Raw genomic sequence first — 22,995 nt, forward strand, 5'->3', positions numbered from 1 at the left:
AAAGGGGACCAAAACCTGTCGGATTTGGCCCCGTTATCGACATCAACACATGGATCGGCAGCTATTCCGCCGATCGACGTGCTTTTCGACAAGTCGAATGCCTCGACTTGTCGAAAAGCTCTGAATAGGTCGAATCAGGATTCGACCTTAAAAAGTCGATAAATGCCGTCTTTTCAACAGACGGCAGTTTTCGACTGCAATTGAATATACCCCATTATTTCTCCTTGCTCTTCCTCCGTTATTTTCCATCTTTAGGAAAGAAAAACCTGTATTTTCACTCTATTATATTAAAACGATCATCATTTTTTTAAATTGCACCCACACTGTGGGAGCTAAGGGAAACATAAGAAACTGTGACATAATATGGAAACTATGGGCATCCTACTCTAACCCCTACGTGGCCTATACACAAATCCAGGCCTGGTCGGAACTAAGCAACAGTATCTTGGGTAATAGATATTTGGGTTAGGCCCCACAGCTTAACATCCCCTGACCTATGACTAACAATCCATTAATTTGTGTACTAAAAAGAACAGTAATGTCAGTTGTTAAAAGTACACAATCTGTAATTAAATCCTGCAGTGGAAGATCTATACACAGCTCTGCGCAACATCGACCGCAATGAGATTGTGACTATGTTGGAGGGATCTGGGCGGCAGAGTAGATGCCTGAAGGGTGAGCGCCGTTACACAAACAGTGACGGATCCATTTCCCCCTCTCAGAGGAATGGTACGATCCCATGGGGATCCTCACCAGGTAAGTGGACATATAGCGCATCATATTTGGTCTTATTTGACTGATAATTAGATCATTAGAACAAGTAGCTGGCATGGATAACTCTGACAGAAAGGGGAGGGAACTTACAGACATTTATAGGTAAAAGTTGATGTGAAATTCTGTTTCAAAATGCTTACCCCCTAGTACTGAGCTAGGGGGCATCTCCAGGACCCCAGTAATTTTATCAATACAAAAGGGTTTTGGAATTTATGATCAACCAAGACTTGTACTGGAAGGCTTCTGTAAATGAATGCTGGAGGAGCGAGGAATCTGAGCGCATCGCCGCCCAGTCAGGAACTGGTAGTTATATGTTTCATCTTCTCCAGCACTCATAGGCGTTTATTTCCAAAGTGTTGGGTTGTTCGTGTTTATGCCTGAAATTTGCAATGTTTTAACTAGCCGTGTCTTGTTAGCAAAAAAATTTCCTTTTAAATATCCGCCATAAATATGCTGCAAAGCTCTGGGTTATTTCATAAATAGGATTTTAATTCCCTACCGGTAAATTCTTTTCACGTAGTCCGTAGGGGATACTGGGAATCCATTTAGTACCATGGGGTATGGACGGGTCCACTAGGAGCCATGGGCACTTTAAGAATATGATAGTGTGCGCTGGCACCTCCCTCTTTGCCCCTCCTACCAGACTCAATCTAGGAAACTGTGCCCGAGGAGACGGACATACTTTGAGAGAAGGATAGATAAGGAAAGTGGTGAGATTACGAACCAGCACACACAGAACAAGAGAAAAGCCATGCTAACCAAACTTGAAAATAGTAACAGCAACAGCTGAACCAAACAACATTACTTAACCAAGTAACAGTACAGGAAGAACGAAGCACCGGGCGGGCGCCCAGTATCCCCTACGGACTACGAGAAAAGGATTTACCGGTAGGTAATTAAAATTCTGTTTTCTCTTACGTCCTAGAGGATACTGGGAATCCATTTAGTACCATGGGGAAGTACCAAAGCTCCCAAACTGGGTGGGAGAGTGCTGAGGTTCCTGCAGAACTGATTGACCAAACTGAAGGTCCTCAGAGGCCCAAGTATCAAACTTGTAAAACTTAGCAAACGTGTTTGAACCTGACCAAGTAGCTGCTCGGCAGAGCTGCAAAGACGAGTCACCCCGGGCAGCCGCCCGATAAGAACCCACCAACCTAGTAGAGTGGGCCTGTAAAGATTTTGGAACTGGCAAGCCTGCCGTGGAATAAGCATGCTGGATAGTGAGCTTGATCCAGCGTGCAATTGACTGCTTCGAAGCAGGACACCCAGTTTCATTGGGATCATAGAGAACGAAAAGCGAGTGATTTCCTATGACGACCAGTTCTCTTTACATACACCTTCAAAGCCCTCACAACATCCAAAGACTTCGAAGTAGCAGAGGTGTCCGTAAAAACCGAAACCACAATAGGTTGGTTGATGTGAAATGCGGACACCACCTTAGGAAGAAATTGCTGACGAGTTCTGAGTTCAGCTCAGTCCTCATGGAAAATTAAGTAGGGGCTCCTGTAAGACAATGCCCCCAGCTCCGACACATGGTTTGCTGAAGCCAAGGCCAGCAGTGTGATGGTTTTACACGTAAGGTACTTTATGTCATCCTCCTGTAACGGTTCAAACCAGTCCGAATGGAGGAACTGCAGCACCAAATTGAGATCCCAAGGTGCCGTGGGAGGCACAAAGGGAGGTTGGGTGTGCAAAACGCCCTTCAAGAACGTCTGGACCTCTGGGAGAGAAACCATTTATTTCTGAAAGTAAATAGACAAGGCCGAAATCTGGACTTTAATGGAGCCTAGGCGTAGGCCCACATCCACTCCCGACTGCAGAAAAAGCAGGAAACGTCCCAGATGAAATTCCACCGCAGAATATTGCCTGCTGTCACACCAAGAGACATACTTCTTCCACATACGGCGGTAATGTTTAGACGTTACCCCCTTTCTGGCTTGGATCATAGTCAGGATGACCTTGTCAGGAATCCCTCTCCTGGCTAGAATCAGCCGTTCAACTTCCATGCCGTTAAACGTAGCCACGGTAAGTCTTGATAGACGAACGGGCCCTGTTGCAGAAGATCCTCGCGAAGAGGTAGATGCCATGGATCTTTGATCAGCATCCCGAGAAGATCCGCGTACCAGGCCCTTTGAGGCCAGTCCGGAGCAATGAGGATTGCTTGAACCTTTTCCCTTTTTATTCTTTTTAGAATTCTTGGGATCAGAGGAAGTGGAGGAAACACGTACACCAGCTGGTGGACCCACGGAGTTGTTAGAGTATCTACCGCCACTGCTTGTGGGTCTCTCGACCTGGAACAATACCGCTTGAGCTTCTTGTTGAGTCGAGAGGCCATCATGTCGAGCTGTGGATATCCCCACCGACATGTCAACCCCAGGAACACCTCCGGGTGAAGGCCCCACTCCCCCAGATGCAGGTCGTGTCTGCTGAGGAAGTCTGCTTCCCAGTTGTCTACTCCCGGAATGAAGACAGCCGTCAACGCCACAGCGCATTTTTCCGTCCAGAGGAAAATTCTTGACACCTCTGACATTGCTGCTCTGCTTTTCGTTCCGCCCTGTCGGTTTATGTACGTTACCACCGTTACATTGTCCGACTAGACTTGAATGGCCTGATTCCGAAGTAGAGATGAGGCCTGCAGAAGGGCGTTGTAGATAGCCCTGAGTTCCAGGATGTTTATTGGAAGGACAACTTACTGACGTAACCATCTTCCCTGAAACTGCACCCCCTGGGTAACTGCTCCCGAACTTCTAAGGCTTGCGTCTGTGGTTAGCAGAATCCAATTCTGAATCCCGAACCTCCGACCCTCGACGAGGTGAGACGTCTGTAGCCACCACAGAAGGGAGATCCTGGCTCTTGGCGACAGACGGATCCTCTGGTGCATGTGAAGTTGCGATACAGACCATTTATCCAATAGATCTAGCTGGTAGGGCCTCGTATGAAACCTACCGTACTGAAGTGCCTCGTAAGAGGCCAATATTTTCCCCAGAAGGCGAATGCACAGATGCACCGAGATCGGGTTGGTTTCAGGACAGCCCATCGACTGGATTACCATAGCCTTTTCCAAGGGAAGGATCACTCTCTGAGACTCTGTGTCCAGTATCATTCCCAGGAAAGGAAGCCTCTGTGTCGGTTCCAGGTGAGATTTTGGTAAGTTCAGAATCCACCCATGATCCAGGAGTAGTCTGGTTGAGAGGCCAATGCTGTCCAACAACCGCTCCTTGGACGGTGCCTTTATCAGAAGATCGTCCATAGTAGCATAGTAACATAGTAATTGAGGTTGAAAAGAGGCAAAATGCCCATCGTGTTCAACCTGTATTCTGTATTAAGTTGAGTTGATTATAATGTAACTGCTGAAGAATGTTTTATGACTAGTTAACAACTATAAATCATGTTACACCCGGATTATCAACGTCAATATTTTACATTTTGTAACCTTGGATATCCTTTTCAATCAGAAATTCATCCAATCCTTTTTTAAATGCATTTACAGAGTCCGCCATTACCACCTTCCCTGGCAAGGAATTACAAATCCTTATTGCCTTAAGTACGGAATTATGTACACTCCCAGTTTGCGGAGTAGAAACATCATCTCTGCCATCACTTCGGAGAACACTCTCGGTGCTGTGGAGAGACCAAATAGCAGGGCCTGGAACTGGTAGTGACAGTCCTGCAATGCAAACCCGTAGATAAGCCTGATGAGGCGGCCAGATCGGAATGTGAAAGTACGCATCCTTGATATCCAGAGACACTAGGAATTCCCCCTCCTCCAGACCTGAGATCGCTGCTCTCAGAGACTCCATCTTGAATTTGAACACTCATAAGTACAGGTTCAACGACTTGAGGTTCAGAATCGGTCTTACCGAACCGTCCGGTTTCGGTACTACAAACAAGTTGGAATAATACCCCTTGCTTTGCAGAAGAGGTGGAACTGGAACAATGAACTGAGTCTGTATCAGTTTTTGAATGGCGTCCTATAAAGTTATACTTGCCTCTTGTGAAACTGGTAAGCCTGATTTGAAGAATCTGTGAGGTGGGAGCTCCTTGAACTCCAGCCTGTAGCCGTGGGAAATAAGATCTTTGACCCAGGGATCCTGGCCCGAACTTGTCCAGATGTGACTGAAGAATTTTAGTCGGGCTCCCACCTGCCAGTCTTCCAGGCATCTCAGTCCACCGGTCCACTCGGTCAAAGCTGAAGGCTTTGAGGAAGCAGAGCTTGAGCCCTGTTCCTGTGAACCGGCAGTTGCTGGTTTGCGTGGTTTACCTCTAGCGCTTCTGGTGGCTGTAGAAGAACCTCTGGTTTTGCCCCTAAACTTGACCGTCCGAAAGGACTGTAAATTGGGACCCGAGTAAGCCTTCCTAACTGGGGGAGCTGCAGAAGGAAGATATGTGGACTTACCTGCAGTAGCTTTGGAGATCCATTTGTCTAGCTTAACTCCAAATAAGGCCTCTCGTGTGAAGGGTAGGCCTTCCACGCCTTTCCTGGAGTCTGCGGCAGCAGTCCACTGGTGTAGCCATAAACCCCTGTGTGCTGACACTGCCATAGCAGTGGTGCGTGCATTAAGCAAACCTATTCCTTTTATGGCTTCCACCATAAAGTTTGCAGAGTCCTGTATACGTTGCAGGAGTAAAATAATCTCCCCTTGAGACAAGGTATCAAGGGGTATATGCAATTGCGTTCGAATTGCCGAAAATGTCGAAAAACGGGTCATTTTCGACACAAAAAACCTGTGGAATTTGATTCGACAATGCAATACAGTACTTTTCGACAAAAAAATCTGCCGTTTCATTTTCGACTTTTGGCAATTCGACATTTTTTCAATTCGACATGTCTGCAATGTTAAAATGCGCATTTTCGACAAAAGTATATTCAATTGAAGAATGTCGATTCGTCAACAGTGCTTTTCGACATGTATTTTTTGGTGCTTTTTTTATTGCTAATAGCATATCTATTTATATTTGCAGGATTATCTACTTGGTTTGTCTATTTAGGAGCCACAAGTATTATTTAATCGTTTTTTTAAAAGAATATTTTTGTTTGTTTTTTACTAACTACAATAATATGGAGAGATCAGTGGATGTTTTTCAGTTGGAAGGGGTGTGAAATGGTTAAAAATCCTGAAAAAATGCGTGGGGTCCCCCCTCCTAAGCATAACCAGCCTCGGGCTTTTTTAACCAGTCCTGGTTGTAAAAATACGGGGGGGGGAAATGACAGGGGTTCCCCCGTATTTTAACAACCAGCACCGGGCTCTGCGTCTGGTCCTGGTGCCAAAAATACGGGGGACAAAAGACGTAGGGGTCCCCCGTATTTTTCACACCAGCTCCGGGCTCCAGTAGCCAGAAAGATAATGCCACAGCCGGGGGACACTTTTATATTGGTCCCTGCGGCCGTGGCATTAAATCCCCAACTAGTCACCCCTGGCCGTGGTACCCTGGCAGGACCGCAAGGTTATGTGGGGTCACTCTTGTGGTCTACCGCTGACCGCAAAGTTCCCACCATTGGATATAATGGAACGCCTATGCGCTACATTGTATCTCGGGTGCGCCGCCTGATTGACAGCTCAGGCGCGCACAACCAATCAGAAGAGTGCCATGACGTGGCGCTCCCTGATTGGCTGAAGAGACAGCAGTCACGGGGGGTACCCACAACTGGATTGTTGTGGGTATAATTTTAGTTACAGGTACCCCGTGGATTCTACGTGGAGAAGGGGACCGACTCTTCGTGTCAACATAGGTAAGTATGTATGTATGTAGGTGTGCATGTATGTAATAAAGTTATACTGTCACGGCGTCTGTGTATTGTTTTTATTTGGGTTTTTTTGTAGTAGAACTACAGGTACCAGCGGGCCCGTTCCCCCCCCCCCCCCCCCCCCCCCCCGCATGTGGTTCTCCAAGTACCAGCTTGCGGGGGATGCTTGCTGGGACTTGTAGTACTGCTACAAAAAACAATATTCTTTTTTTTTTACACTGGCTATCAGCCTCCCATCCGCCACCCTTGGATGGGGGACAGCCTCGGGCTTCACCCCTGGCCCTTGGGTGGCTGGAGGGGGGGACCCCTTGATTTAAGGGGTCCCCACTCCTCCAGGGTACCCCGGCCAGGGGTGACTAGTTGGGGCTAGTGGAGCCCGGTGCTGGTGTGAAAAATACGGGGGACCCCTACGTCTTTTGTCCCCCGTATTTTTGGCACCAGGACCAGACGCAGAGCCCGGTGCTGGTTGTTAAAATACGGGGGAACCCCTGTCATTTCCCCCCCCGTATTTTTACAACCAGGACTGGTTAAAATAAGATTCCTTACTCTCCTCTGTCACCTTATCAGGGATATGCAGATCTTCTCTGATAGCCTCTATGAGAGCCTCTATTCTCTGTGACCGAGCACCCTCCCCCACCTCTGAGTGTACCTCCCCCCTCCATGTCTGAACCCTCATCATCAGAGTCAGACTGCAGGTTATGGGCCAAAGTACACTTTTGTGAACAAATGGCAGGGGACTGAGACGCTGGTTTGGGTACTGAGTCTCTTTGCATAAACTCAGTCTTAGATTGTCTTAAGTATTGCGTCTCTTTCTCATTTCGGGACAATTTAGTAGAAATGTTGGAAATCATTCCCCTAATGCAGTCCAGCCATGCTGGTTCTGCCTCGCTAGCCTGGGAAGGGATACTACACTGAGTACACACTAGTGAACCCCCTGGAGAAGATGAACACTGTGCCTTACATGAAACACACTCTTTGGTTGACATACCGTAACAGTAACAGCACACACACACAGGAAAAGGTTAAATGAACAAGTAACCCACAAAGAGCCCATCCAGGGAGACACATAGAGAGTATGGAGCCAGCACACAGCGCCCTTATCGCTAATGCCAAGCTTAGCCAGGTCGCAGACTAAGAATCTAGATTAGGGATTTAGTATACTAATAACCGGACCCCCCCCTGCTATGACACCATGGTCCCACTGAGGTAATCTGGAGTCTCTCCAGAGGAGCTGCGTGGCCCTGTCAGTCAGTGTCTGTGTCAGCTGCAGAGGAAAAATGGCACTGGTGAGCTGCTGGATCCGCTCATAGTGAAGCCCCGCCCCTTCAATGGTGCGCGGTCTTCCTGCTCTTTTTTATACTGGCTGTTTGTGTCTGAGTGCATAAAATGGAGACAGACTCCTTTTATGGCTTTGTTGCCAGTCCTGGTACTGTGTCCGCTGTTCAGCATCTGTGTCCTTACACAGCGGGAGACGCTGCTAACCAGAACGCCGGCTTAGTACTCACTACTCTTCTTTCTTCTGGCTCTGTTAGGGGTGGTGGCATGCTGCGGGAATGTACGCTCGCCGTGGTGGGGCTTGCGAATAGCTCCCTCATGAGCTAGTGTCCTGTCAGCGGGGAACGGGATATTTAACCCTGAGAGAGGTTGGGCCGTTTCCCCCGAAGTCCCACGAAGCAGGCAGGCTGGTGCCATCCAGTCCTGCCTGAAAACAACAAACACAGAAAAGAAATGCAGAAAACTCTGCAGGAGCTTCCAGAGACGTGACCGGCTACTCCGGGCACATTTTCTAAACTGAGTCTGGTAGGAGGGGCATAGAGGGAGGAGCCAGCACACACTATCAAATTCTTAAAGTGCCCATGGCTTCTAGTGGACCCGTCTATGCCACATGGTACTAAATGGATTCCCAGTCTCCCCTAGGACGTAACAGAAAATAACCCCCATAGACACAAACAAAAGCAGTGGTTCCTGGGGAGTCTAAATATTGGGACGCTGCTTATTTGTGTAAATGGTGGTGATCCCAGTATTAGGATACATACTGTAGTGTTTGTGTATACAAATGAGAGAGGGACGGGAGTTAAATATCTTCATACTTTATTGCAAACCACTTTACAGGGGAACTACACCCATGAACATATATTTGGAATGTGCTCATGCTAAATTTTATTTAAAAGTGGATAGTTTTTAGTGTTAAGAATTACTAATGTAAGACCGAAATAAGTGTTCTATAAACAGGAACTATGAGTACAGATACACAGTTTTCTTTAAACCACATTTGAAACAATAATACAAATAATGGTGCTTTAAGGTAAATTCTTCTGATATACAGATTATTTCCAGAAGAAGTTTAGTCTCTGGTGTTCTAGCAATCACCCCTCATTCAGGTTCTACTTACAGTATCGCAGAGAGTTGTAGGCATATATAAATTGCTGTAGGTACCTGATGTCCCCTGGTCGCGGTGTGTAAAGGGAATACCCATGTTACTGTCTGCAGAGTGTAGGCTAATCAGTGGTGTATAGATGTAAAAGAAAAAAGCAATGTATCCTGCTGTAGTAGGGACATCTTATCCTAATACATGCTGTGTTACAGGACCCAATTGGTGCCTTAAAGCTCCATTAGTTATGTTATTGTTTCCAATGTGTTTCTTTAACTACATCCTGTTACAGGGGCTATACTGTATGTGTAACTAAAGAGGCATATTATAGTGTTACAGTGTTACAGGGGCTGTTTGTGTAACTAAGGCAGAATATTAAGGATTTTGAGTGCTTGAACCAGTGGTTCCCAAACTGTGTGCCGTGGCTCCCTGGGGTGCCTCAGGACACTTACAGGGGTGCCTTGGATTGGTTGTACAGGACCAATTCAAATTATTTATGATTAATATAATATGCAAAACCAGTGCTGGTGGCTGTCAATCATTGAATATGTGGGCAAACAAGCAAATCCTGCCCCTCACCACATAACTGACCCTAAGGATGACATATAAACACAATTTACTTACTTTAATATTTCTTTCTAAATTTCTCAATAAGAAACTTTTGGCCTAGGGGTGCCACAAAAAAAATTCTGATACTCTAGGGTGCCGTGATTCAAAAAAGTTTGGGAACCACTGGCTTCAACACTTTTCCTTTTTTAACCAGTGGTTCTCAACATCAATCCTTACGTTTTCCCAACAGGTCATGTCTTCAGGATTTCTGTTTGTGGAAACAGGTGGGATATTATAAAAAATACATTAACTCACCTGTGCACAATGAAAGAAATCCACAAAACATGACCTGCTGTTAGTGTGTGAGAACCACTGCCTTAAATGATTCATTGAAATGTTAGTTCTGCAGCTAATGCGCTTATCGTCTATGTATACTGTACGTAATATGTCTGCTATCTGTAGCAATTTTAGTCATTGCTAATTAACTTACACTTATTGAAAGGTAGTTAAGTCAAATGATGGAAAATGTGCACCTTTAAAAGGGAAGAGAGTGCTGTAGGACAATGAAAACACATCAAGTAACAGATCTGTCCTAATACATCATTGCTGCCGTCGCATGAAACAGCCCCTCTTGGTGTGCCTGGTCCTGTGAGACTCTGCTAGCATTGGGCAGCTTCTTTGCCAATAAGTATTCTTAGTCACAACGTGATGCACCAGGAGACTGTGCTGATCATTTGCGACATGTGCCACTTGTATCTCTGTATGCAACTGAGTCTCTGAATCTGTATACAAAGTGCTACAAGTAGTAGTAGCAGCTGCTGCTTTTTAACAATACGAGTTCTGGTCTACTCTGTATACAGACTCAGTCAGACACAGATATACAAGTGTTGCATAACAAACTAATCAGCACAGTCTCCTGGTACATCCTAGTCACATTGCATTGCGGAAAAATACACCCAACGCTAGCAGCATTGCATGGGACCCGGAGGTTCAGTCGCGCCAGGCATCTCACGCTGTGTGGTGTATCTAGATGTATGAGGAGACATCTTCACATAGAATGTGTTACAAGTGGGCCACATTACAGGTTGAGCCCGTATTCATGAGGAGGCATCATCTCACCAAGAACTATATTTGTTCTAGTGAATTCAGAAGGTAAATTCTCGTTAATATTCAATCAGACAATAACATGGCCACCTCCACTGTGTGCATGCAATGGGTTCAGAATAAAGAAAATTAAAAGGCACAGTCACATCCACCGGCATTAGGGGGCTCATTCCAAATTCCACATTCACTAACACAGCAGTAACCTAGAGATGTTCTGGGCTGATTCTGAGTCGGACGGATCTCCGGACACGGATGCGATTGGCGAGTTTTTGCATATGGCACATATGCAAATTTATGCAATTTTGCCTATGTCCTCCCAATTCTGAGTAATAAAAGAACTTGGCTGTTTCGGGGCAGGGACACGGCGGCAACAATGCAATCATGCGGACCACCCTGACTTGTGGGAGTGTCATGGGAGTGTTGTGGTGAACTCTAGGTGGTGCGTACGGAGAAGGGACACCTGGTTCTGACGGATCTCTTGCTCAGGGCATGGGGTTGGAGCACACTAATTATAGTGGTTGCAGCAACTGGCATAAAGTTAAATGGGCGACACGGCTTTCCGCATGCAGACGCACGGATCCAGGCATTAATTGAAAGGAATCTCCCATTATCATTAGGGAGTAAATCAGGCTTCCAGCTACTCTGCGTGCGACTCAGAATCAGCCCCTGTATGAGGACTGCCTGCTCCTGCACACCCAGATCTATGCCTCCTTTTCTAACCCTCTAAGTTGTATGGTCCATGTCTTATCCCATCTTCCTTCCTACCCTTTGGAGAAATCCTGGGGGGCTCGAGTCAATGTGTGTACGTCTCACCCTCTTTCTCTCCTTTCTCTTTCTCTCTCACTCCTCTGCTGAGCTTCTCCGTTCACCTCTGACCTCTGACCTCCTCATGCTACCGTCCTACCTCTTTCAGTCAGGACCAGGTGTCCCTCTCATCCTCAAACCCACCCATATCCTGCGGGATGTGTGTATCTCTGTGACCCTTAAATACTCATATGGATTACACTCTCATGTATAAATATTAAACATACACATACAAAATATTGTCTAATTTAGTTTAAATTTAATTTGACATATTTTAAATGGCATAAGGTATACCACAAACCTTCAGCAATTCCTGGTTCTCTTGGTGGTGAAGTATACTGTGCTGTCTATGTTGTTTACATCCAAGCAGAAGTAGAATATATAGAATATATTGCTTTCTGCATGCTATATGTAACCTACATTCACAAACATGAGACCAGTATGAAGAAATGTATATAAATAACGTCTACTGTAGCTATGCACATCATCTAAAAATACATAAATAATGGGGGTCATTTACTAATTTGAAAAAAATAAGAATCGGTTGCACATTTTTCTGTATGGTCTGTAGTAGGGGGCTAGTTCCTTCCAGCTGTAAAGGACAGTAACAATTATAGATGTTCTCACCAATTCCAATGTATAAAAACTGTCTTCATTCTATATAAATATAGGTTACAATTGTGAGTTTTGTACATCCCTATTAGAGGGCATCCACCTGATGATGAGTTGGCCTCAGTAGCGCTCTAAAATGCATTTACTAAAAAAGCTGTACTTGTGTGTATATGCAAAGCAACAACTATGGCAAGATAAGCGTAGGTATGCACCCAGTTTACGTCATTCAAAAACGTCACACACGCTGACGTTCATGTATATAACTGTTTGTTTTATTTGCAATATATGTCTTTGCTATAAAGGCCCATACACATTAGACGATGTCGCTCTGTGAGCGACATCGTCTAACGTTTCCCCCTCCCGGGCCGGCCGGTCGGCGGCCGCCTGTACGCACTGAGCGATATGACCGCTCATATCACTCAGTGACGTCACGCCCCCACCAGCCCTGCATGAAGGTCATGGACGACAGTCCACATCCTTCATGCATGCCCTACCGACAGCGACGATCGTTGCCGACCCGCGGGGCCGCGCATCGGTCGTCGCTGGCGGCATACACACTTAATGATAAAATGAGCAACGTCGCTCAAGGAGGGGGAAAATGAGCGACGTCGCTCATTTTATCGTTAAGTGTGTATGGACCTTTAGGGGTTAAGGGGCCCATTTATCAATAAATATTTGCAGCTTATTCCCCAGGGTAACCGCAAATATTTAGTATCACCACAAAGTATTACTGAGGGACCACAGCAGATATCTCCAATACCTGCTGCATTCCCTTTATTCCCACCAGCAGCGGCAACCCCCATAGGTTTCTATGGGAGATTCGATGCAGCCAGATTTACCAATTTCCAGAATGTGAAGCATTCTGGAAATTGGCCCCTGCAGCTACCGCCATCTGAAGATGGCATTAGCCCGCTGTAGCCTGTGGTCTACAGATTGTGTTATTAGTCAGTGGAGGGTTCCCCGGAACCCTCCCCAGCAATGGCCGCCACGCATGTTTTGGAGCCCAAGTCCCTGCGGGTGTGCAGTAATACATTGTAAGAATCGTATCCTGAAATGTGAGTGTGGGTGCTAATACCGCGCCCAGATCATATTCCAAATGCGATTCATGATAACTGGGCCACTAATATCTCAAATACTTCTCTTATACTTCAAAAATAACTCTCCGTCAAGCAAAAATAAAAAAGACAATAGCTTAAATAGACACAGAAACACATAATATATGCCCTAGCAATGAACAGAGCACCAATCAGTGTCAGCATAGTATTCTTAAGAAGACAATCACAGGCTGTTTTCTAGTTAGTGTGAGGTACCATCATTGTTGTGTATTTATACCTGCTCCTGGCCACCATCACATAATATGGTTTTTGTGGTATATCTGTGTCAGTGCCACAATCTGCCTGTGGTTGCAATTACATGAACATACCCTAACTGTACTTGCCCTAGGATAGAAAGCCCCTTCTCTCCCCTGTCCTACCTCTCCAAGCGCAGACTGGAGTTAGTGTCAGAATCACGCTCATACCTGTGTGTCACCTTCTCTGGCCATGACCAGAGCGAGGTCACATAAGATACGCTATATGCTAACTGGAGTAGCGCTCACTGTTCATCAGGCCTTAATGATTCAATGCGCAAGAAGACGTAATGAGGTAACAGAAGACGCATGGCGTCACCAGCTGAATGGACAGGCTTTAGTGCTGCAGATCTCATTTTTTTCTTTTCGTACATGACCCTCATGGTTTGTCTTTGCACTTGGAGATCAGTTTGCTGTGTTTTGTAGACATGGTAGGAGCACAGGTGTCTGTGTTATGTGTTGTCTTGTTTGTGTGTATGTGCATTGTGACTTGTGGTGTATCTGTGGCAGTGTAGGTTGTTGGTCTGTGCTTTGTAAAGCTTTGGCTGGGCAGAGGGGATCCCCTGAACTGCTGCCAGTAGTCTAATTTATTATTTACACCCTACTGGTTACATCTCTGTGGTGTTTCTTCGCTGATTAGTATCATCCTGATGTCTAAATAACATGTGTGTGAAGAGGCAGAGTATGGTGGGTTTCTCTTGCTAAGGCACCACTCTCCCTCCCCCTCGTGGGGGGTCTCATATTTCTAAAAGTAGCAGACAGGGTGTGACACGTGGCAGGACGGCTGTCACTGCTGATGGCTCAAACAGCTGGCTGTCTCGTACACTCTATATAGGGACCTAACCCTAATATATCTCACTGTAAGTAGGTGCCCTGAGCCTGTTCCTCTTTGCATTATTTATATAGAGAACAAAACAACCACATGTGTTTTATTCCTGTAAACACGTCCTGCACACTGTATATGCACCCGCCACCTACACAAAGCAAAGGCAGCCATTGTGCGAGGTAACTCCATAATCGTTAGATACAGCATCCAAATTCATTACAAACTTCTACTAACTAGGAAGTAGTGACATCACAGCGACAGGAAGTGCTTCAGTGATGTCACTCGTTCCTGTTGGTTCGTCACAGGAAATGGCTTTCTTACCTGCTCTGTAAGGCCTGGCCCTTTAACCCTATGAAGTACATATATTTCATCACACTTCATTGTCATGAAGTTATCATGTTCCAATACAGAACTGACTCATTAAACATGTCACTGTTACATGTCATGGTGTCACTATCTAACTTCCCTTTCATACACATGTTGATGTGATGGTATCACATTGGCAATACACAGCAATGTAATAAAGATTGAGGAGGAAGAGAGAAGTGCGGTGGGGTTGTTTGTTTTTCTTGTTGTTTTTTTATCTTAATCTATGAACCGTAACAGTGAATTCAGATTTTGCCCTGGTAATTAAGCAGCTATATATATATAGTAGCATCTGTGGATATGCAGTGCTATGGTTGTCATGAGGGATTGGCATTGAACTATATAATGGTACTCACAGATGTGGGAGGAAAGTGGGAAATGTTTGCATCTACTTGTATTTAGAGTGAGTGAGTGTGACACCCCCTTCCCCATCCTCCCCTCCCATAGGTCACCCCTTGACGCAGGATGAGCTGCTTTCCCCGGCCTCTCTCAACTACTCCCTACCCTCCCCGTTGCGACTGGACCAGTATTGGAGCGAAGCGTCCATTTTGGATGGAGTTCCCATGGCAACAGCTGAGCCTGACGGTCTGCTTGACCTGCCTGACCTTCCTCTCTGGGCCTCTGGCCTGTCCCCATCCCTCGTTGCTCCTGAAGACTCATCCCTGGATTGCAGCAAAGCCGAGGATGAGTGGGATGCCCAGCCACGTCCATCTTCGGGCTCCCCTGATCTGGATGAGGAGGAGTCTGAAGCTGGAGGTCAGAGGTTAAAGATGGTGGTGGGAGAAAACAAGTGAGAGAGAGGTTGGACAATGGTTTCTAAACAACCTGTCCGTGTGTCTCATTGCAGGACCAGAACGGGTCCAGGCCAGGATTACTGAGACCCCCACCACGTGCAGAGTGACAGGGGGTAGTGTAGAGAGGTAAGTCATCTATTAGTGGTTTATCATTGTAAGACAGCTGCCTTCAGACTAGTTCTCAGAACTCAGTAACAGGGCACAACCTAATAAACTCACAGGTGAGTTCATCTGTTTTGACCCATCCAAACACAGATACTGTGGCTAAAATGATATATATGTTATAAATGTATAAATAGAACACATGCATACTGACTACACAAATGGGAAAGGTGCTCATGATAATAATCCTGTATCTGTAATATTCTTGGGAAGCATTTTTGTCCTGAATGTGGTCTGCTATGATTGTGAGAAGTCCATAGCTGCCAAGTGCCTGCATGAACATAACACAGAGCAGCACACATTAATATGCCTGGCCAAATACAGGAGTATCAGGACATATTAATGCCACAGATAACCTCTGTATATGGTTGTAATTTCCATTGTCTAGTCTTTAAACCACAAGATCCCACAGAAAGGATAAGCCGAGTCACATGGCTCCTGCAGTGCTAGAAATAGTTCAGCATTTTTCCTGTACATTAGAGGTCAGTAAACACACACACACACACACACACACACACACACACACACTTCTCATTGATGAGCACATCCCAATACTATATTTATCTCTCTGATTTACAGGGTACTAGATTGGAGTGCCGATGCTCCTGCACCATCTACTCCTCGTCGATCTCCTCAACATAATAATGGTGCCCCGCTGGCATATGAAGATCTGCACCCGACATTTAAGGGCAGTGCAAGGATACGAGTGACACAGCAGAGCACTGTGTACAGCACAAGTCTGCTGGGAGAGGTAAATGTGCTGCAGGTGTAACCCTCTGTCCTGGGCAGATAAGAGAGAAGAGGACACAAGCTCATATAAAGACATGAGAAACACACATGCAGAGACACAATAACGGTGGTGAGAGTTTCCGACTCCCGGTGACTTTCAGCACAGCTCTGAGGTTATACATCGCCCTGCTTCCACCTCCTTTCTCTCCTGCCTCCCTGCCCTTTTTAAGGGGTATTACGTGTCCCTCCATCCTCACCATTAGGTCTAATTTCAGCCCCTCCCATTAGACACACAGACTGACATCTTCCTGGGAGCTAGCATATGGGGCTTCCCCCCGGCCCCCAGACACTGAACATGGGGAGAAACATTTGCTGATTTCCGGACTGACATTTGGATTCTGAAAGAAGTGCTGATCAGGGGGATTTATGACAGCAAGACCCTTTCCTGGAATCAGTAGATATTTGGAGGAATAAGCCGTGGGGAAGAGTGGAGGGTTATTTTTTAGCATCACTTACAATAGTGAATGATAGATATTGGATCATCTTAATTCTGTAAATTTATATCTATATTGCTAGATTTAAGTACGGGTTAATTTCAGGTTATGTTTTACAATTAGGAAAAAGTTCAGAATATGCAAAACTCTTACATCGGGGCGCAAGAACAACAGTTATTTCAGGTGTATATCCAGGGATTAAAACATAGTTGGTAACCCCTTCTTGTGAACAAGTGGGTGACGTAGTTGGGCAGAATGTGGGGTTTCCTGACAGAATTGGGGGTCTGCATAGTCCTGATCGGCTTTTTTGTGGTGAGCTGTCAGAACGTGGTGCACATTGTACGTGGAGCTGCAAAGTTTGTACTGCGTCGGCTGCACACAGAGCTAGACCGGGAGCTGGGGGAAGGAGGGGCGGAGGACGACGAGGAGACACTTACCACCAAGGTGGTGCGGCGGAGAGTGATCGTCAAGGTAAAGGGGGTCCCATTATATCCTTTTATATCACTGAATCCCTCCATGTACAGCGCTGCACAATATGGTGGTGCTTTATAAATAATAGTCTGAATTTACTATTAATTTCACGTATACAACATCTCATACACAGCTGTAAGTTTCTTCTTTTGTTTCTCCGTATATAGGATGCAGTCTCCAGTGTATATATATATCATTTATACAATATGATGTTTTTCTCAGAATATAGAGTGCAGTCTCCAGTGTATATCTCAATAGGATGTTTGCCTGGTCTGTATCTCAGTATATAGGATGCAGCCTCCAGTGTATATATCTCATTTATACCATAGGATGTTTCTCTTGTCTGTATCTCAGTATATAGGACGCAGTCTCCAGTGTATATTATTATTATTATCCTTTATTTATATGGCGCCACAAGGGTTCCGCAGCGCCCAACTACAGAGTACATAAACAAATAATCAAACAGGAAAACAGTATATCACATTTATACAATAGGATGTATCTCTGGTCTGTATCTCAGTATATAGGACGCAGTCTCCAGTGTATATATCTCATTTATACCATAGGATGTGTCTCTGGTCTATATCTCAGTATATAGGACACAGCCCCCAGTGTATATATCTTATTTATACAATTGGATGTGTCTCTGGTGTGTATTTCAGTATATAGGACACAGTCTCCAGTGTATTTATCTCATTTATACAATAGGTTGTGTCTCTGGTGTGTATCTCAGTATATAATATGCAGCCCCCAGTGTACACAGTATATCTCATTTATACCATAGAATATTTCTCTGGTCAGTATATAGGACACAGTCTCCAGTGTTTATGTTTATACCTCATTTACAATAGGATGATTCTCTGGTATATAACTCGGTGTATAGGATACAATCTCCAGTGTATATACCTCAATTATACAATAGGACATTTCTCTGATCTGTATGTCAGTGTGTAGGACACAGTCTCGTGTGTGTGTGTGTGTGTGTGTGTGTGTGTGTGTGTGTGTGTGTGTGTGTGTGTGTGTGTGTGTGTGTGTCTATTTTCTCTCTCTCTCTCTCTACAGAGCTCTCTTACCCCATCTCTCTTTTCCCACTCATCTGTCTATTTTTCTTATCAGCATTTGATTTTATGACATAAATTGTCCTTAGCGTTCCTTTTTTTTTATTTCATCATTACTATTGTACATTTTGACACATCCTCGCCTTTCCTTCTCTACAGTTATATATTTTTGATTGTGGATAATGTTTTCATGTTTCATGGTATGACATGAGTAAGTATGGAAAATAACTGAAGGGCTTGGAGGCTGTTAGATGTGTGCTATTACCACCGTGTAATGTTGTGTTCTCATTTGTTTCAGGGGAATGAAGTGCCAGATATTCCTGGGGAGCAGGTGACGGAAGAGGAATTCACAGATGAGCAGGGGAACATTGTGACAAAGAAGGTGAGTGTGCCCCTGCAATGTGTCCACAAGGGGGAGTCTCTCTATTTATATTGCAAACTCCAGTTGTGGTACTTTGACTGATTTTATAGGGTCAATACAATTATGGGTGAGAATCGTATTTAGGGGGATATTTGTTTATTTATTTTTAACACAAACAGACAGACAAGATAGCTCATACTGCCTGTGGATTGTGCTATGGCGGTTTACCTGTATTATTTACATGGAAGAGATTGGGATAGTGATCTGTGGGATTGTGCACTCCCCTTTTCAGTTGCAGACTTTCTTATTTACAGAGAAGGAAACACTGAGAGGCTGACTGAGGAAGCTGAGCGGGCCACTCAAAGCTGCCAGCTGTGTATAACAATCTTATTGCCTCCCACATTATAGTCCTTATCCATGTGCAGAGCATAAAACAGGCAATATTTTCACATATACTTTTCTTCAAATAGACGTCCGTGCCCCCATCTGCCGTAGACATTGTGAGATGAATACGCAGCCCATTGCTCACAGCTGTAGTAAGAACTTCCACTATTTTATTTAGAATAATTGGGTCCAATGCAGAGTTGAATGCAAGTCGGTTTTGTACACAACTCTCCACTTGCAGCTGAAGTGGGGTAACTGGGTGTTTGCACCAATATTATGCAACGCAGTGTGACGTGGAGCAGCATCAATATGGGGGTGTGGCCACGCCCCAGAGACCCAATCAAAGATGGGACAGCAAGATTTCCCAGCACTTGGAGATGATGTCATCTCCAAACGCTGGCAGAAGGTAGAGTACACCTGCGTGCAGTGTGAACGGCGTTGACTCGGGGATAACCCGGGTCAAAACCGCAGTGGGAACAGGGTATAAAATAGCTGCAGTAAAACGGATCCAGTATACCGGACAGAGTGCCGACAGAGATTTCTTTAACACTGAGACACCCACTTGTAAAGCCTTGTACCTGTGGATATCTGTCTTGGTGTGTCTTTAGATGCACCAATGGATGCACCATTGTACTTGCACTAGCCCTGTGGCAAGTGCAGTTTCTCCTTCTGAGCTTGGCGTACTATGGGCCTGATTCTGATTTGGAATTAAAGCAAAAAAAGCAAGTAACATTGTATCTGGATCAAACCACATTGCAAAGCAAGAGGATCAAATATACTGTATGTACAGTATTATATTTTCTGTGCATGGTAAATACTGGCTACTTTTACACGTAGCCCACAAATGTTAGCTTTATTTTTACACTGCAATTTAGATTTCAGTTTGGACACACTCCACCCAAATCTAACTCTCTCTGCACATGTTACATCTGCCCCACCTTTGCCCAGGTGCCCAGCTTCTTGCTTTTTTTTACTTCCAAATCAGAACCAGGCCCTGTGTGAGCGGTTGTGTGTCTTTATATGCAGCTACTGTCAGCGGCACGCCCACGTCTGTCTAGTCACCTTTCCCCCGTTACCTCCCAGAAACGCCCACTTAAAATCCACACTACCTGAAGTCAAATTTGTTCTGCATCACCATTTGGGAACAACTGAGTCGCATGTACAGTGTGACTCGGGCATATGCGCAGTACTACTGCAGGCATATCAGCATTGCATGCGGTTATCGAGTGACTCAGAATCAGGCCCCATGTGTGCAACTGCACAGTAGCAGTAAATGGCTCAATGCCGTGTAGAACGGCATTATGTGCGTCTCGGTCAGGCCTGATATGTCCAGTGCTTTTCATGTTTGCAGTCGCCCTAGTTTATAATGTGACACTGGGTAGAAGGCATACAAATGGAAACAGCGATAGTTTCTCACACTGTTGTGGGCCAATCCCAAATGCTAAGAAGTACAAGAATGTCAGTATTGATGGTAAAGAATGTTTTTCAGTAATAACTGAGAATAGTAATACAAACAATTGCGCTTAAATGCAGTGACAGTGTTGGCACACACCTTGGTGTGCACGTTTTTCATAAAAGAATATTGTGTACCATACAGTCTGTCAGTTTATATGACTTCTGTTATCACCTACAGACAGTACGGAAGGTCCTGCGCAGGGTGGGAGCCCCAGACTCCACAGACCTTGGGGACAATGAGGACTTAATAATTGAGGGAACATTGCAAGAGCCAGAAGAGCTTGAGAGTGAGACTCCTAATTACCTGAAGTACGCAGTGCTGCATCGAGAGGTATGGTGTACAGTATAGGGTTGTTTTATTATTCATCTCACCCATAATTACCTGAAGTACGCAGTGCTGCACCGAGAGGTATGATGTACAGTATAGGGTTGTTTTATTATTCATCTCACCCATAATTACCTGAAGTACACAGTGCTGCACCGAAAGGTATGGTGTACAGTATAGGGTTATTTTATTATTCATCTCACCCATAATTACCTGAAGTACACAGTGCTGCACCGAGAGGTATGATGTACAGTATAGGGTTGTTTTATTATTCATCTCACCCATAATTACCTGAAGTACACAGTGCTGCACCGAAAGGTATGGTGTACAGTATAGGGTTGTTTTATTATTCATCTCACCCATAATTACCTGAAGTACACAGTGCTGCACCGAAAGGTATGGTGTACAGTATAGGGTTGTTTTATTATTCATCTCACCCATAATTACCTGAAGTACGCAGTGCTGCACCGAGAGGTATAGTGTACAGTATAGGGTTGTTTTATTATTCATCTCACCCATAATTACCTGAAGTACGCAGTGCTGCACCGAGAGGTATGGTGTACAGTATAGGGTTGTTTTATTATTCATCTCACCCATAATTACCTGAAGTACACAGTGCTGCACCGAAAGGTATGGTGTACAGTATAGGGTTGTTTTATTATTCATCTCACCCATAATTACCTGAAGTACACAGTGCTGCACCGAGAGGTATGGTGTACAGTATAGGGTTGTTTTATTATTCATCTCACCCATAATTACCTGAAGTACACAGTGCTGCACCGAGAGGTATGGTGTACAGTATAGGGTTGTTTTATTATTCATCTCACCCATAATTACCTGAAGTACACAGTGCTGCACCGAGAGGTATGGTGTACAGTATAGGGTTGTTTTATTATTCATCTCACCCATAATTACCTGAAGTACACAGTGCTGCACCGAGAGGTATGGTGTACAGTATAGGGTTATTTTATTATTCATCTCACCCATAATTACCTGAAGTACGCAGTGCTGCATCGAGAGGTATGGTGTACAGTATAAGGTTCTTTTATTATTCATCTCACCCATAATTACCTGAAGTACGCAGTGCTGCACCGAGAGGTATGGTGTACAGTATATGGTTATTTTATTATTCATCTCACCCATAATTACCTGAAGTACACAGTGCTGCACCGAGAGGTATGGTGTACAGTATAGGGTTGTTTTATTATTCATCTCACCCATAATTACCTGAAGTACGCAGTGCTGCACCGAGAGGTTTGGTGTACAGTATAGGGTTTTTTTATTATTCATCTCACCCATAATTACCTGAAGTACGCAGTGCTGCACCGAGAGGTATGGTGTACAGTATAGGGTTGTTTTATTATTCATCTCACCCATAATTACCTGAAGTACGCAGTGCTGCATCGAGAGGTATGGTGTACAGTATAGGGTTGTTTTATTATTCATCCCACCCATAATTACCTGAAGTACACAGTGCTGCACCGAGAGGTATGGTGTACAGTATAGGGTTGTTTTATTATTCATCTCACCCATAATTACCTGAAGTACACAGTGCTGCACCGAGAGGTATGGTGTACAGCAGGGGTGGCCAGACTTTTGGAGTCGGTGATCTACTGTGAAAGCTAAAAAGCTTTTGTGATCTACCTAGGAGGAATAATAGCGCGCGCCGCAGGCGCGCGCGCAAAAAAAGGGGCGTGGCATAACAGAAAGTGGGCGTGCTATAACTAAAAATGGGCGTGGTATAACAAAAAAAAAGGGACGTAGCCTTGCTGCGCAGAGTGTAATGACTACCTCACGCAAAATAACACATTGGCCCCCACAGGTAAAAACCTCAAACACATATGCCCCCAGTGCCAGATACACATGCCCCCACAGTGCCAGATATGCCCCCACAGTGCCAGATACACATGCCCCCACAGTGCCATGTGCCCACAGTGCCAGATATGCCCCCACAGTGCCATGTGCCCGCAGAGCCAGATATGCCCAGTGCCACATATGACCCCACAGTGCCAGATATGCCCCCACACTGCCAGATACAGATATGCCCCCACAGTGCCATGTGCCCACAGAGCCAGATATGCCCAGTGCCACATATGACCCCACAGTGCCAGATACAGATATGCCCCCACAGCGCCAGATTACAGATATGCCCCCACAGTGCCAGATATGCCCCCACAGTGCCATGTGCCCGCAGTGCCAGATATTCCCCCAGTGCCACACATGACCCCACAGTGCCAGACATGCCCCCACAGTGTCATGTGC

General features: G+C 45.2%; 1 protein-coding gene across 8 annotated transcripts in view; it reads left to right on the top strand.

Annotated features, from left to right (window-relative positions):
* The window catches only part of ANK1 (ankyrin 1), a 451,795-nt gene that overhangs the window by 368,936 nt on the left and 59,864 nt on the right, over positions 1 to 22,995 (top strand). For 7 of the 8 annotated variants that reach the window (XR_010180528.1, XM_063931753.1, XM_063931756.1 and 4 more), the window contains 6 exons: positions 583 to 756; positions 14,948 to 15,256; positions 15,348 to 15,420; positions 16,036 to 16,207; positions 18,507 to 18,590; positions 20,587 to 20,739. Coding sequence is in view for 7 of the 8 variants with exons in the window: in XM_063931753.1 (XP_063787823.1) it covers positions 583 to 756; positions 14,948 to 15,256; positions 15,348 to 15,420; positions 16,036 to 16,207; positions 18,507 to 18,590; positions 20,587 to 20,739 (965 nt within the window). In the remaining variant the exon portion in view is untranslated. Of the gene's footprint in view, positions 1 to 582; positions 757 to 14,947; positions 15,257 to 15,347; positions 15,421 to 16,035; positions 16,208 to 16,444; positions 17,151 to 18,506; positions 18,591 to 20,586; positions 20,740 to 22,995 lie in introns of those variants that run through there. The other variant, XM_063931759.1, reaches the window with a different exon arrangement.

This window comes from Pseudophryne corroboree, chromosome 6, assembly GCF_028390025.1.
Source record: "Pseudophryne corroboree isolate aPseCor3 chromosome 6, aPseCor3.hap2, whole genome shotgun sequence".
Lineage (NCBI taxonomy): Eukaryota > Metazoa > Chordata > Amphibia > Anura > Myobatrachidae > Pseudophryne > Pseudophryne corroboree.